Source organism: Camelina sativa, chromosome 3 (genome assembly GCF_030686135.1).
Source record: "Camelina sativa cultivar CO46 ecotype springtype chromosome 3, ASM3068613v1".
Taxonomy (NCBI): domain Eukaryota; kingdom Viridiplantae; phylum Streptophyta; class Magnoliopsida; order Brassicales; family Brassicaceae; genus Camelina; species Camelina sativa.
Window position 1 is genome coordinate 27,114,054 of NC_141882.1, and position 16,609 is coordinate 27,130,662.

General features: G+C 31.7%; 1 protein-coding gene and 1 pseudogene across 3 annotated transcripts; both read left to right on the forward strand.

Annotated features, from left to right (window-relative positions):
• LOC104777908 (calcium-dependent protein kinase 33-like) lies at window positions 1-2,351 on the forward strand (annotated as a pseudogene). Its single transcript, XR_015594493.1, has 7 exons — window positions 1-822; window positions 911-1,054; window positions 1,163-1,315; window positions 1,402-1,517; window positions 1,606-1,879; window positions 1,973-2,045; window positions 2,124-2,351. The product of XR_015594493.1 is annotated as a calcium-dependent protein kinase 33-like (transcript).
• An 11,346-nt stretch (window positions 2,352-13,697) lies between these two features.
• Window positions 13,698-16,166, forward strand: LOC104777910 (uncharacterized). Of its 2 annotated transcripts, XM_087506871.1 has the most exons (4): window positions 13,792-14,467; window positions 14,775-14,871; window positions 14,973-15,122; window positions 15,211-16,166. In XM_087506871.1, exons 2-4 carry the CDS (start codon window positions 14,863-14,865, stop codon window positions 15,838-15,840), a joined length of 789 nt encoding a protein of 262 aa, XP_087362997.1. In that variant the 5' UTR covers window positions 13,792-14,467; window positions 14,775-14,862; the 3' UTR covers window positions 15,841-16,166. The 2 variants fall into 2 exon arrangements, with proteins under 2 accessions (XP_087362996.1, XP_087362997.1); XM_087506870.1 differs by having other exon boundaries at window positions 13,698-14,467; window positions 14,775-15,122.
• Window positions 16,167-16,609: the final 443 nt, after the last annotated feature.

Genomic DNA, 16,609 nt, shown 5'->3' on the forward strand with positions numbered 1-16,609 from the left:
ATCAAACCTTTTGCATATCAGCATATTTCTCTGTTTTATTTTCTTGATTCTCTGCAATTTTTATTTAAAGAAAGTTTCCATCTTTGGTATCTGGGTCGTGATATATTGAGCTAATCTATAAGCTAAATCAGAGACGAGAAAGCAATGGGAAATTGCTTAGCCAAGAATTACGGATTGGTGATGAAACCACAACAAAATGGTGAGATCGAGAACAGAGGAAGGAGTAGTAACCACCAAGATCCGCCTGAGAAACCCACCGGAACGAATCAACCACCGCCGTGGCGTAATCCGCCGAAGAAACACAGTGTTGGTGCTGCTTCAATCTCGAGAAGCCGTACGAAGACGTGAAACTGTTGTACACGCTGAGCAAAGAACTGGGTCGAGGCCAGTTTGGGGTAACGTATCTGTGCACAGAGAAGTCGACGGGGAAGAGATTCGCTTGCAAGTCGATCTCGAAGAAGAAACTAGTGACTAAAGCTGATAAAGAGGATATGAGGAGAGAAATTCAGATGATGCAGCATTTGAGTGTACAACCTAACATTGTTGAGTTTAAAGGAGCTTATGAAGACGACAAAGCTGTGAACTTGGTGATGGAGCTTTGTGCTGGTGGAGAATTGTTCGATAGGATTCTAGCAAAGGGACATTACAGTGAGAGAGCAGCTGCTTCTGTTTGTAGACAGATTGTGAATGTTGTCAACATTTGTCATTTCATGGGTGTGATGCATAGAGACTTAAAGCCTGAGAATTTCTTGTTGTCTAGCAAAGATGACAAGGCTCTTATCATAGCCACCGATTTCGGATTATCAGTCTTTATCCAAGAAGGTATATATTATTACATCTTTTGTTGAGAATTGATGAAAAGAAGAGATTGTTGTTGGTTGAATGAGGCATGATAGGTTTGTTTTTGTAGGGAGAGTGTATAAAGATATAGTTGGGAGTGCATATTATGTTGCTCCTGAAGTTTTGAAGCGTAGATATGGTAAACAAGTCGATATACGGAGTGCTGGAGTTATACTCTACATTCTACTTAGCGGTGTACCTCCATTTTGGGCTGGTAATAAGATACTGTTATCGTCTTTTTTTAGTTTCATATTATATATTTGAGAAGAGTGTAGTTAGTGATGTATGTGAGTATATGGTTTTGTTGGCTTTGGGAATGTAGAAACGGAGAAAGGGATATTTGATGCTATATTGGAAGGTGAAATCGACTTTGATACCCAACCTTGGCTTTCTATTTCCACTAGTGCTAAGGATTTGGTACGTAAAATGTTGACTCAAGATTCTAAACGACGGGTTTCTGCTGCTGAAGTTCTTGGTAAGTAAAACGATCTTTTTAGTTATGATAACTTCTTGTATACTTACTTGAATGCTGAAAATGTGGTTGGTTTACTTTTTTGGCAGAACATCCATGGCTAAGAGAAGGTGGAGAAGCATCGGATAAACCTATTGATAGTGCTGTTCTCTCAAGGATGAAACAATTTAAAGCGATGAATAAGCTAAAGAAACTTGCTCTAAAGGTTTAAGATCAAAGATGTGATGCATTGTTGCTAAATTCTGACAGACCTTTTGTGTTTTTTTTTTCTTACTGTTTAAATTTTGAAACAGGTGATTGCGGAGAATATTGACACGGAAGAGATACAAGGCTTAAAGGCGATGTTTGCTAATAGGTACAATCACATATGAAGAATTGAAAGAAGGATTAGCCAAGTTCTTCGTAAGTAATCTAATCTTCTTCCACAGAGATTTACCCATCTGATGTTGATGGAAACGGGTCGATAGATTACACCGAGTTTATTACCGCAACGATGCATAGACATAGGCTTGAAAGTAATGAAAGTCTCTACAAAGCCTTCCAACATTTTGACAAAGATGGGAGTGGGTGAGTGATCTTTTTATTTGTTTTTGATACGAACGGTAAATAGATTTGTAGGCATGATGGATGAGACTTTTTGTTGGAATTGTGTGTTGATAGATACATTACGATAGACGAGCTAGAGGCTGCTTTGAAGGAATATGGAATGGGAGATGATGTCGACTCCGATAATGTAAAGCCAAAAAAGAAGTCTTTCTCCCTTAAAACGTTTTGGTTTTCAATCTCTAACCTCTTATCTTTCTTGTTACAGGACGGTAAAATCAACTACGACGAGTTTTGTGCTATGATGAGAAGCGGGGACCCACAACAGCCAAGACTGTTCTAACACATAACATTTCATATGTCTTCTATGTCGGAATCTAAAATGACTTATGTTTGAATTATTATTCTGCTTAGAATTCGTATTGTATTTTGTTTAATCGCTCACAAATTCAGCTTATAAATGACTTAATTATATGTTAGTTATCATATCTTTTGATTTGGTTTCTTCGTATCGGGTGAATTAGGAATAGAGACAGCAAACTTAGGTTTATTTTTTGTCCTTCTATTTTAAGATTATGTGTTTTGCTATTTTTGAGAGGTTGACTTTTGGTTTGTTTGTCTTTTCGATTTCCTATCCCTTTTATCTTGATCTCCAATCTCATATTGAAACTGTTATCAAATCATGTATTTCTAATAGCTGATAATCTGAATTCATTGGATATTGGAACAGAACATTCATAATTGTTCCTTGTTGCAAATAGTGTATCTGATTTTAACGAGAAGAGGTAAATTAAACATTTCATTTTTGGTCCTTGTTAAACTTTTCTTAAATTGGCAAGTAAGAACAATTTGCAGGGCTGCAAAAGCTTTGTAGTTTAGCTGTGCTTGTTTGTTTTTAGCTGCTATATTTGAAGAGATATCCGTTTATCTCTCAGGAACCACGGGAAGAGTCTAAGCCTCTCTCACATGCGTTTAGAGAAGACAGAACATCCCAGGTGCTACTTTTGGGACTATAAGTCGTCCTTAAGTATTGTGGTGAGACTGAGTTTCTCGATAAACTGGAGATGGTGAGTATTGATGGCTGCAAGAAAGGTAACTAACTTCTCTCAATGCGGTCTGATGTTCTTGATGTTTACTTGTTTAGTTGTTGGTCAAATTTCTAGTGATATTGTTCTTATTACTAGAGGTTAAAGTTTTGAAAATATCTGCAGGTCAAGTTCAGTTTATTTCAGTTTCCATGGGTGGTATTCACAGGCAACTCGAGTGCACATGGTAGAGTTGGTGCCACCGCTGCCATCTGCTGCTTCAATCCTCGAGTACTTGACTGCAGAGGTTCATGAGTTAGCTGGAAACGCTAGCAAAGATCTGAAAGTGAAGAGTATAACTTCATGGCATTTGCAGTTGGCCATCAGAGGAATGTGCGAATGATAAGTTTAGGACATGATTTTGTGTTTTGTTTATGACTTGGTTTGATGGTTACATGTTCTTTTCTAGAGTTCATGTTTGTAATGTGTTCACTTTGTATGCTTTTCTTTAAATGGAATTTTTTTTTTGTAATTTATGATTATTTTGTGGGCTTTAGTTCTTTAGAAATCTATCAATTGATTATTGTTATAATAGGTGTACAATTTGACAGAATAAATGTAAAAAGTTTATGACAAGTAACTGTGTAGCTTGTTGTGAGTCTATTAGTCACCAAAATTTTGTGGCTTTTTGTATATAGTCCTTACTAATATCTCTGACGCAAATTGTAACAAATGGTGGTAGATAAATGTAACAATTAGTAGCAACTTGCGACATATTAATTTGTATCTAATTTGTGGCAATTTGCTACAATTTGTTATAAAGAGGAATTTTGCGACGACCAAATAGTTACAAATTTTTTTTGTCTCAAAACTGTAACAAATTTTATTTAGCTACGCAAAACGTATTATACCTACACAATTTTTCGTAACTATACAATACATTTTTACTAGTGAGAGAGACGGAGCGGAGGTGGTGAAAGCCATTGGTGGGTCTGGGGCTCATGTCGTGGTTGTGGTAAGTCTTGATGGTCTTGGAGGAGCCAAGACAGGTCAGATCTGAGAAGGGAAAGGGGAAGAAGAGAAAGAAAGTGAAAGGAAGATGGAGATAAAAAATCTATGTTGAGTAGCCAACTTTGGGGGATCTCCGGCGCCGTATCTGATGTCTTTCAGGAAAGTTAAATATATCGGCGTGATATCCGACAAGCCAGGAGTGCATAGAAACTGACAGAGCCTCAATAGGCATTAAACTCAAGGAATTATGCGTGTTACTTCCTGAAGAAGAAACAGCTGGAGTTGTGCAATTTTTGTTAAGTATGGAACATGAACAGTTCCAAGATGAGTTATTGAGGGTATCTTTATGAGGTTGTAAGGATGTTCGATCAAGCTGAAAATTTGTGGAGAGACTCGTGGTAATATAAGCTCCATAATCAACAGTGGAATTGCGAATGGAATTGTTAGTTTGTGTTTTATTCGAGGGTTGTTATGGAGGCTTTGTATATATGGAATGAACAATGACAATTGACAAGTTGTATTGTGGGTTGGGCAAACAATCTCGGTTTGAGCTGAAACCTTTTTGGTGAATAAGAATCTTCTTACTTTGTTTTGCATTGGTCCTTAAATATAATAATCTTCTTACTTTGATTATCAGGATGTTAGCTTTCATTGCTTTCACTCTTTCGGTTGCATTGGTCATGTAAAATTTCTGAGCCATGGTTTCCTTTTTCATTATTAGCATATTGAGGATTTAACACAAGAAAAAAATTCACTGCAAAGGGATCTAATGCTTCATGTGCGCTGGCAGAACCCTTAGCATGTTTGAAAGTACATATTGGAAAAGAGTTATTACTCAAAAAAGTCACAAAAATTATAGTCTGAAAAATTTTAATTTTGTTTTTTGTTATTTATTAGATGTATGTTATCACCAACACCAGTTTAATTGAATGAACTTCTAATTTAGCTTATAGCTTATAGTTTCTATTTATAATTTTTATTTAGCTATAGCTATAGCTTCTATCTATATCAACACCAGTTTTAGGAGCTTATAGCTTATAGTTTCTATTTATAATTTTTATTTAGCTATAGCTATAGCTTCTATCTATATCAACGCCAGTTGTATAAGATTTGACAATGAAAACAAAAAGAAAAAATATGAAAAATAAGAAAACATTGAATAAAAAAACATGAAAACATAAGTGGTAGCGATCAATTAAATATGAAAAATGGGATAAATTCATGATTATAAAATTGTTTCGTTTTTCTGGTGGTCAAAGAAATGGTTTAGGATCTGTGAGGTCACCAGTTTGATCCACATCACCTCGACGTCGAGTTAAATTCATGATTTTTTTGATCAGATTTGAGTTTATAACACAACTGATTTTTTCTATTTTTAAAATTTTGTATATGAATTTTTTTTCCTTAATACTAATTTAAATTTTATAAGACAATATTTAATCAAAGGTCATCAATCTTATATAATTTTCATCAAAATATATCAAATAAACCTAGTACATGAATGAACTTTTTCCATTAATAGTAATTTTTTTATAAGATAATATATCATAATATTCATCAATCGCATATCATTTTTACCAAAATATATTAATTAAGCCCACACGTAGCGTGAGTACAAAACCTAGTCTATACTAAATAAAAGTATGAGCTATAAACTCTTAATGTGTCCACATAGGATTTTAAACAACCAATAGGGATTTGACATGTCACTCATTAATATTTTCTAAATTTACGGAATTTTCTATATTAAGAATTTTTTAAAACAACCTATAATTATTTGACATGTCATTCATTAACATTTTTTAAATTTCCAGAATTTTCTATATTAAGATTTTTTTTTAAAAAGAAAATTTTAAATTTATGGAAATAAAAGAATTATGTACAACGTCCCACATCGGCTAGAAAATTTTAGACAATGGTTCAGAACCAGTATAAATAAAGATTAATATGCTTCCAACAGCGAATGAGCAGGAAAGCTTGATTTATCAGGCGTCCAAGTTAAAAAGTTTATTCGATTTGATTCGATTTTTTATTTGATCAAATTAAAACTTTAAAAAGTTTCAAAAAAAAATTCTAATATTGAAATTTTTTAAAAGTTTAAATATTATAAATATTGAAACTTTTAAAAGTTCTTAGCTTTAAAAAGGTTTTAAATATTATAATTTTTAATTGTTAATAGTTTAAAATATTATAAATATTGAACTTTTTAAAAGGTTCAAATATTATATTTTGAAACCTTTTAAAAGTTTAAAATATTAGAAATATTGAAACTTCTAAAAGTCTTAGCTTTTAAAAGATTTCAAAATCTTATAATCTTTAAATTTTAAAAATTTCTTAGCTTATAAAAGGTTTCTAAAAAATTATTGTTTATAAATTTTAAAAGTTTAAAATATTAGAAATATTGAAACTTTTAAAAGGTTCAAATATTAAAAATATTTAAACTTCATAAAATGTTTTAAAATATTACAATTACTTAACCTCCATAAAAATTTTAAAATATTAGTATATTAATAAAAAGTTGAAGCTATAAACTCCTAAAGGTGTCCATATAGGATTTAAAACAACCAATAAGAATTATATATTTCACTAATTAACATTTTTGGAAATATAGTAGTAATCTATATTATCATGAATTTTTAGAAAAAAAACAAAGAGTAAAATTTATAGAAATAAAAGAAATATGATTTGATATTCTTGCAGTAAAATTTTTATTTTTAAGTCTAAGAAAGAAGAATTGACGTCGCAAGACCTTGAGTTGATGTTATTTGAGTTTAAAGAAGAAGGATCGACGAAAAGCACAAATATTTAACTATACATGTGTTCAAATTACTTTCTCCGCGAGTAAGGATTTTGGTTTGAGAACTTTCAATATGTGTGGATCTAAAACCGAATAAGCATATGGATGAAATTATCAATAATTGGATGCATGTGTTGACTATGCTGGTCTTATGAATTGCACAAATTTTATGAGAAAAGAAATGATTTTGGTCTTGGAGTTTGATGGGTTAACAAGTTGTATGGTTGTCTAAAAAAAATTTCATTGGAAAAATGTGAAAAAATTGATGTAAGAAGAAGAAGAGTATAACGAAAAACCGGATAATAGTAATGATGACAATTACCATAAAATTTGACAATGAAAATGACAAGAAAGAATATGAAAAATAAGAAAACATTGAATAAAAACACGAACACATAGATGGTAGCAATCAATTAAATATGAAAAACGAGATAAATTCAAGATTATAAAATTATTTCGTTTTCTGATGGTTAAAGAAATGGTTTAGGATATGTAAGGTCACCGGTTTGATTCGCCTCTCCTGGACGTCGAGTTAAATTCATGATTTTTTTGATCTGATTTGATTTTATAATACAACTCATTTTTATATTTTTAAAAAAATTGTATCTAAAACTTAAATTTTTTATAAGATAATATTTCATTATTGTCATCAGTCACATACTCGCTCCATTTCATAATATAAGATGTTTTAGAAAAGATTTTTTGTTTCATAATATAAGATGTTTTCAAGTTTATATGCTAATTTTAGATTAGTTTAATATTTTTTTATTATACTGTTTTATTTATGATTGGTTAAACTTTTTTTAAAGTGGTCATTTCTTATATTTTGAAACGAAGTGAGTATATATAATTTTCATCAAAATATATCTAAGCGTGGGTTCAAAACCTAGTCTATACTAAATAAAAGTAGGAATTATAAGCTCCTAATGTTGTCCAGGATTAGCTTCATTATTCAACATTTTAAAAAATTTACAGAATTCTATATATTAAGTTACTTAAAAAAATATGGAAATAAATTTAAGGTCGTCCACCTAGGATTTTAATCGATCAATGAGAATTAGATATCTCACTAATTAACATTTTTGTCATTACAATATTTTTATATATTATGTTTTTCGTTAAAAAAAAAACTGGAAATTAAAGATCCCAAAAAATTTCTATTTTTTTAAATACCAAAAATTGATTGATATGTGTATTTTCTAAATCTAAAGAGTTAAATTTGTTAAAATCGTATGATAATTTAATATTTCTTTATAGCCGCCTCTTAACTTACTATAAATATTATGTATCGTTTAGTGAAAAAATCTCACTGGTTTTGGTCAATTCGTTTGAAAGGTGATTAGTTGGAGATGATGGTTATGAATAATTATAACCGGATCATAAGCATCAGGCTGTTGCTGAGTAGTAGACTGTGGCTCTATTGATTGTGAGATGAGATTGGATCCGACATCCAAAGAATCAGATTGGGGTTGGATTAGAGTTAGGTTTATGTATTCTTCGAGGAACCCTTTGTTGCAAAGAGGACAAACAAAAATAAGCGGAAGAAGTAATAGTGATTGTGATCGTCCAATTGCACTGGTAATAGAATAACACACATCAGTTATTTACGCGTTTACAGCATGTTTTAGTCAGTTTTGACCAAACTTGGTTATATGGTAAACAGTCCTAAAGTTAATGCAAAGAGGTCAAACAAAAAAAAACTTTCAAGCAGCTAACTATTTTATATTTATACTAGCAATCGATCCGCGCTATGCACGGTAGTTAGAATAAGGTGTATTCCGAGTTTTGTTGTGTATATTTTTTTTGGGTTTTGTAAATTCATCTTTACGTTTGTTTTTGTATTTAATTTAAGTTGCTTATGTTGTTTTGTTGAATATTTTAATAAAAATATGTTTTGCAGTAAGTATAATTTAGTTTGCTGTTTTTAAAGGAAAAATTGAGATCATCTTGTGTGTTTATAATGTTTTTTTAAAAAAATATTATTAGAAGTTAACATTGTTTAGTTGAAGTTGTTGTTTTGCTGTAGTTGTTAGATGTCATTAATTTATTATTATTTTCTATTTTGTGATTGGATTGTTATTTAATATTTTCATATGTATTTTGTAAACTATTGGAGTAATTTTTTTGTCCATGTTTTAGTGTTTGGAGTGAAAAGATTGTGGATTTTATTAAGAAAAATAAATAAAATCAATAACTTACATTCCTCTTTTCTGGGCTATTTTTGTTTGTTTCAATCGGGCCCAATTTCTCTGGAAAGCTTATAATTTGTGGGTTTATTGGACCATTATTTATATGTTATTGAGTTGAAATTGATTTGTTCTTTTTCAAAATCCGATGTCCTCATGAACGGATAGGAGAAAAGCAATTTTCCGATATAGAGGTCTGTTTGAGTATTGAACTTATGTCTTTGATGCTCTTAATCGTTTTTTCAGTCATTCATGTCGTAATCGTTATCCCCTGTTGATTTTGTTAAAGGTGAATGTCAATTGGGTTGCAAATTTGTTTATATGAAAATATGTTGGCTTCTTTAGGTTTCCTAATTAAGTTGTGAGTTGTTTTGTGTTCTTGGTTGTAATTTTTTCCCCTTTGTCCTGTGAGTGGTTTTTTCGATTCGATATAAGTTGTGTTTTGGGGAAAATTATTTTCTTGTTTATCTTGCTGTAATTTTATAAAGTCCGGGTTGTTTTTTTGTTTTCTCGGTTGTTTTTTTCATATAATTTTGTGTTACAGTTATCTGATTGTGGCATTCATATATTTGAACCTTTTTAGTTTATTAAATGTGTGTTCATCTCTTTGCTTCTTTGTCTTTGGTGATGGATTTGTGAAGTGCTGCCAAATAATTTTAATTGATTTCTAGTTGTGTTTCCTTGATTCTTTGAAAGTGTTGCTTGGGTTGCCTTGTTTTGATATTTGAAATTTTAAATTATGATCAGTTTAATAGAAATTTTTAACTATATTTTTACCACTAATGAAAAATTATAGTATTGTTTTCTTATTTTAACATTTAATTTATTTTACATAATTATTTTTTATTTAAACTTTCGATTAATTATATTTAACAAAAAACATGCACTAAATGAATATTTTAAAATAAAAAAAATTGAATTCATAGGATTTAAAAATAGTGATGGGTCTAGAGACTTTGAATGAAATAGTGTTGGGCCTACAGATTTTGGATGAAATTTAGTTGATCAGTTTGTCATTTGTATGATTGTTTAAAGTGCTTATTAAAATCTGACGTGCTTAACACTTTCTTAAACACAGATTTCAAGCAATTGACATGTGATTAGTTCAATAAACTTTTGTTCGTTTATACTAAGGAAACTGTAAGAAAAGAAAATCAATATATTAAAAAAGAGAAATGTAAATTTTCAAAAATAACATATAGAATATACGAAACTGATATTTTTATTCTTATTTTGTTAAGTTTCTTATTTCTTAATAAAATATGAATATTAACAAAAAAAAATGTATTCGATCAATCCTACATCTTTTGAGTATAAATAATAACCGGGGGCATATCATAATTTTTTATTTGTAAATTTTGAACATTAGTTACAGTTATGGTTGATTAATAGGTCTTACTGGCGTTAATTTTTCTTTTTCATCGCTTTTGCCACCATTGTGGGCATTTCTCTTTCTGGTTATTCTTTACATCTCTTATAAACCTAAAACATGTGTTTGTGTATGATATTATAGATGATTTGATGTTGTTTGTGTAAGATTTTTGGATATTAAGAAGAAAGATAGACGACAAGAATCATTGAAAACTAAGTTATGGTAGAAGATAACTGAATTTCGAGTTCAATATATCAAATGAACGATGTTGTTTTGGGTAGTTAATTCATAGGCTTATAGAGCTATGTTTAATTAAAATTATAAATTTCTTGCTCTGTTTTCAACCACATAATAACGAATGTTTTACATAGAAAAAGATGGAGAAGATTAGGAAGAAAGTAAGGAAGAGGAAGAAGAAGAGTATAACGAATAAGTGGATTGTGAAAGTAACGACAACAATGAACTTGAAAAATTGAATATGACTAACGAGAAGGAATATAAAGAGACGGTGAACGTAAAAAGAAATATGAATATATATATGTATTGGCTGCCAATTAAATATGAAAAACAAGATTGATTCATGATTCTTTTCATCATATTTGATTCTTAGACACTATTGACTTTTATAATTTTAAAAGTTGTATATTTGAATTGAATTTTTTTGTCTTAATAGTAATTTTAATTTTTTTTAAAGATAATATATAATAACTATCATCAATTGTATATAGTTTTTACCAAACTATATCAAATAATCTCACGCGTAGCGTGAGTTCAAAACCTAGTCTATCTTATTATATAAACCTTGATGACGAAATTACTAATTAACAAGATCATGACACGTGTCAATTGTATAATTCAGATGTTGACATATGTCAATTCTAAATTTATTAAAATTTTAAAAATATAAAAATGTAAAATTTAAAACCTACCATAAAAAGGTTGTATATAAAAGTAAAATATAGAAAAGAAAACCTAAGTTTATTTTAAACGTGTCAATTGTATCATTCAGAAGTTGACACATGTCAATTCTAAATTTATTAAAATTTTAAAAATATAAAAATGTAAAAATTCAAAACCTACCATAAAAAGGTTGTATATAAAAGTAAAATATAGAAAAGAAAACCTAAGTTTATTTAAAATTTTTAAGGAAAAAAAATCTTTGTAAACTTCCAAATGTAAAACAAAACTATGAAAAGTTTTTAAAATATTAAAAGGCAATTATAAGAAAATTAGAAAATTTAAACAGCTTTAAAATTTAAAAAGATCATTATAAGGAAATTATATATATAAATAAAATTCTAACTTAAAATATATTTTATTTATTTTAATTTTAAGTTGCTAATTTTACAAGAAAATTGATTACTTTTTATATAAGATAAAAAAATGATTGTGAAAATATACAGTTAATTACTGTTTCTAAGAAAAAGATGGTTGAAGTAAAAAAAAAAAAAAAAGATCTTCTCATATTTTTTTCACCAATCAAATAATTTATTCAAAAAAACTGTTATTGTAATATATAAGATAGGAGTATGCAATATTAATGTATGCGTTTTTTAACTATAAAAATGCTAAAGTGAAGAGACATATAATAGGTTATTTAATGTGGTCATAAAGATAATTTGTTGGTAGTAGTAAAGACTAAAGAGTATATTTTAACAGTAAAATATATTTGTGTTTACAAATACATTTTTAGTGGTAATGTATATAGTAGATTTGTAAATGAATATACATTAATGTACTACAGAAAACAAAAAAATAACTATTTTCTATAACTAAAAGTTTATCTCTTTACTTTTATACATTGTTTTACTTATGAAAAGAATTAAATATATATTCTTTTTTAAATTTAACAATAAATTAACTAAAACTTTAACTTTGAACATATCTACAACTATTTTCTTTAACTAAAAGTGTATCTATTTACTTTTTTTTTCAACCAAACAATAAATTAAAAAGAATTTCCTTGGTTAGTTGTCCAAGCTGGAGGGAAGAGGTTTACAAAAGAAACTTCAAAGATAAGAGAACGCGAAGGAGGGGCAAGACAATCTGTCTTCGTATTTGACGCACGGAGGATCCAAGAGATATAGAATAGTGGGAAGGACTCCAGCAAGTTAAACTCATCGAGCATGTTTGAGAAGGACGGTCAGTCTTCAGAGACTACACAATAGTGAGTAACTCACACAATCAGTCTCAAAATGTCGACAAGCGATACCTGCAGCACGTATCCGCTCCATGACCGACAACAACGCTTTTAACTCCGAATTTAGGGAGAGGACTCTGTCTTAGACACTTGGCCTCCAACAACAAGGTTCGCTCCTCACCAACACAACACCACCATTCCAATCCTGAATGCGCATTGGTTGCTTTCCAAGAACCATTAATCTGACAACCAGGTGAAGAAATTTGGACCTCCGAAAACGGAGATGGAGCTGACATGACCGCCGTAAAAGAGAGCGCCTTTTCCCAGGCTAATTTTCCAAAGCCTGAGCAATTATTCATTCGCCTCGATCTCTAAATTTGATTTTTTTTTTTTTTAGTTATGGCCTCCGAGATTGTCCATAAATTCTATGATAATTGAAGAAGTTGATCAGAGTCACCCTGTTGAGAGGCAACCTTCCAGAAAACAAAATCCAAATTTGAGTACACTGACTCATATGGAAAACCCTCTGACGAGACCTGAGTCGGAGATAAATTTCAAACTTCACACGAGCGAGGGCATTCAAAGAAAACATGATTAATAGTCAACCGCATAGTCGCACCATTTACACCAAAATCACATTGGACAACTCAGTGTATCAATTTATTTTTAGAGATAGTTTTTACTTACTAAAAATATTTTTTTATATTCTTTGTTAAATTTAATTTTATTTTAAAAACTCTAAACCCGCACATCGGGCAGGTCCTAATCTAGTACTAAATAAAAGTAGGAGCTATAAGCGCTTAAAGTTGTCCACATAGGATTTTAAACAACCAATAGGGGTTTGACATGTCACTCATTAATTTTTTTATAAATTTACAGAATTTTATATATTAAGAATTTTTTAAACAACTTATCAGGATTTGACATTTCATTTATTAACATTTTAAAACTTTCCAGAATTTTCTATATTAAAAATTTTTAGAAAAAGGAAAATTTTATAACGTCCCACATCGGCTAAAATAATTTAGACAATGGCTGAGAAACATTATAAATAAAAATATGTTTTCAACTACGAACGAGCAAAAAGCTTAATTTATCAAGCGTCCAAATTTCCTAAGGCTGTTCACATGAGATTTTAAACAATCTATAAAAATTTGACATGTTACTCATTAATATTTTTATAAATTTATAAAATTTTAAATATTAAAAATTATTTTAAAGAATCTATCAAAATTTGACATGTTATTTATTAACATTTTTAAAAATTTCCAAATTTTCTATACTAAAATGACAACGACAACAACTTACATTAGCCGCGTTTTATAGCACTACAGAGTGTAAAATAGTCATTTACCAACAAAACAATCCTCTCTACAAAACAAGCACTCTCTCTCTCTCTCTCTCTCTCTCTCACTCTCTCTCTCTCTCTCTCTCTCTCCGCTGCGACTTCTTCCCATTCTCTCCGGCTTCTCTGTTTTTTTTTTTAGGGTTTTTCAGTTTCATTCGGTTACGAAGAAGAAGAAAGAGTAAAGGTTGCATTTTTATTTGCATTTTGTAAGTAAAAAATGGAGAAGAAGCAAGGGTTTTTCTCAACACTGAGAGACGAAGTGGTAAGAGGCTTATCACCTTCTCGTTCCAGACCACCACGTTCTCGTTCCGCAAGCCCATCACGCTCAAATAACAACCCAACACATATGAAAGCTCTTCTCTGGGGTAGAAAGAAACTACTCGCTAGCTCCGGCGGCTGCAGCGGCGGCGGCGGCGGAGGTCTCTACTTGCCGCAACCGGAGCCGTTGATTGGGAGATCCGGTAGTTTAAGACCTGTCATGGAAGGTCCTGATCCGGATGATAACGGTGAAATACCTCCTCCTGGTGGTGGGGATTCGAAAAGACTCGGGTCGGGTCTTACCCATTGGGTCAAAGGTCAGTGGTCACGTGCTCCCTCCGTGCCTTCCAACACTCCGGCTTCTCGGAGGTCTGATCTGAGGGTTCTCCTCGGCGTTATGGGAGCTCCTCTCGCTCCCATTAGCGTCTCTTCCTCAACTCATCTCCTTCACCTCACCATCACAGATTCTCCCATTGTTAGTCTCTCATTCATAAAGTTGAAGTTTTTAATCCCCTGAATTCATAAATCTTTTAGACTCCAGTTCTTGTTTGAGAATATGGACATTTTTGTGATGTCCTGGTTTTATTGAAAATTTCTTAATTCTAGTTGATTGTTTGGATTGGTTGGTGGAGTATTGTCATTATCTGGTGGGGGTTTGATTCATATAATACTCAGATTTTGAGTTGTATATGAATTTGATTTACTATAATAATAATAAAATTCAGTTTTTTTGTTTGTATTATTGTGTGATATATGTTTTTCTGTGGGTGTGTTGTTTGTAGGAAACATCATCTGCGCAGTACATTTTGCAACAGTACACGGCGGCTTGTTGTGGTGGTCAGAAGTTACAAAACTCCATTAAAAACGCTTATGCTATGGGTAAGCTCAAGATGATCACTTCAGAGCTTGAAACCCCTACTGGTACTGTTAGAAACCGGAACTCCACCAAGTCTGAAATTGGAGGGTTCGTTCTCTGGCAGATGAATCCTGATATGTGGTATGTTGAGCTCTCTGTTGGTGGTAGTAAGGTTCGTGCTGGCTGCAATGGGAAGCTCGTTTGGCGACATACTCCTTGGCTTGGTTCTCACACTGCTAAAGGACCCGTCAGACCTCTTCGCCGTGCTCTTCAGGTTTAATCCCCTAACCGAAAACAAAAAAACTTCCATGGTTCTTGAAGTCAATCCAATGGTTGTCTTATTATGTTTAATGATCACCCAGGGACTTGATCCGAGAACTACTGCTACTATGTTTGCTGAGTCGAAGTGTGTTGGAGAGAGGAAGGTGAATGGTGAAGATTGTTTCATTCTGAAGCTATGCACTGACCCTGAAACGCTAAAGGCGAGGAGTGAAGGACCAGCAGAGATCGTAAGACACATCCTCTTTGGTTACTTCAGCCAAAGAACAGGGCTTTTAGCTCAAATCGAGGATTCTCAGTTGACTCGAATCCAATCTAACGATGGTGATGCTGTTTACTGGGAGACTACAATCAGTTCGTCTCTAGACGATTACAAACAAGTCGAAGGGATCATGATTGCTCACTCTGGACGCTCTGTTGTTACTCTCTTCAGATTCGGGGAAGTGGCGATGAGCCACACTAGGACAAAGATGGAGGAAAGATGGACTATTGAAGAAGTTGCTTTCGATGTTCCTGGTCTGTCTCCAGATTGCTTTATCCCTCCTGCTGATCTTAGGTCTGGTTCGTTAACTGAAGCATGCGAGTACTCGGGTCAAGAGGAGAAAGGGAAGAGCTCGATCACGTTGGCTGCAACAACAGCACATAGAGCTAAAGTAGCAGCCTTGGAGAAAGGAAGGTTCCACGAGAATCCAGTTTGGCATATCGACGTCTGAGTTGTGTAGGGAAGATGCAATCTGTGCATAGTAATGCTTATAACAAGCCGTAATCCTTGAAATCAAAACTAACTAACCACTTTTGTTTAACAGCTTACATATTAGGAGTTTGATTACACAACTGGTTTATTTCAGTTTTCGTTTGTCTGTTTTTTTTCTTCTTTGTCACCTTCAATTTTTTTCGAGTAAGGTGATGATGGGATTGATTTGCAAAAACGGTGGCAACAAGAGAAGGAGAATTGTTGTTGCTTAAGTGATGAATTTGTCTCATTTTTTTTTTGTTTGTTTGATAAATTTTCAATTAATGGAAAAGCTAAGTTTCTCCATCTTCTATCAAATGTCCTGGTTTTAAACCAGACTAAACCGTTCCAAGTTGTTTGAATTTGAATCATATTAGATTTAATGTTGTTAAAGACATGATGATATTGATGTGATACAAAAAAAAAGTTTGAAACATTCTTAATGTATGTATAGTTAATTTTAGTGGCCAGAGAGTGAGGTGAGTTAGGTACCCAATAAAGAAAGTGATAGTTAGGAACACATAAATTGGATTTTATGAAAGGAATTGAAGATGATGATTATGAATTTATGAAGAAATGGGTCCATATTTGTATGCTTTTGTAGCAAAAAAATAGCTTTTTGAACAACTGTCTTCTCTTTTTTGCCTTAACTTTCTTTTAAAGTTCTTTTTTTTGGACATACAACTTTCTTTTTAAAGTTGTTATATATTGATTGCATCTTTTATTATTCGACTTCAATATACTTAACC

Coding starts and splice junctions, on each gene's coding strand:
- LOC104777910 (XM_087506870.1), top strand. CDS start 13,952: ATGGAGAAGAAGCAAGGGTTTTTCTCAACACTGAGAGACGAAGTGGTA. Junction 14,468..14,774: donor CCATCACAGATTCTCCCATT/GTTAGTCTCTCA, acceptor TGTTGTTTGTAG/GAAACATCATCTGCGCAGTA. Junction 15,123..15,210: donor CTCTTCGCCGTGCTCTTCAG/GTTTAATCCCCT, acceptor ATGATCACCCAG/GGACTTGATCCGAGAACTAC.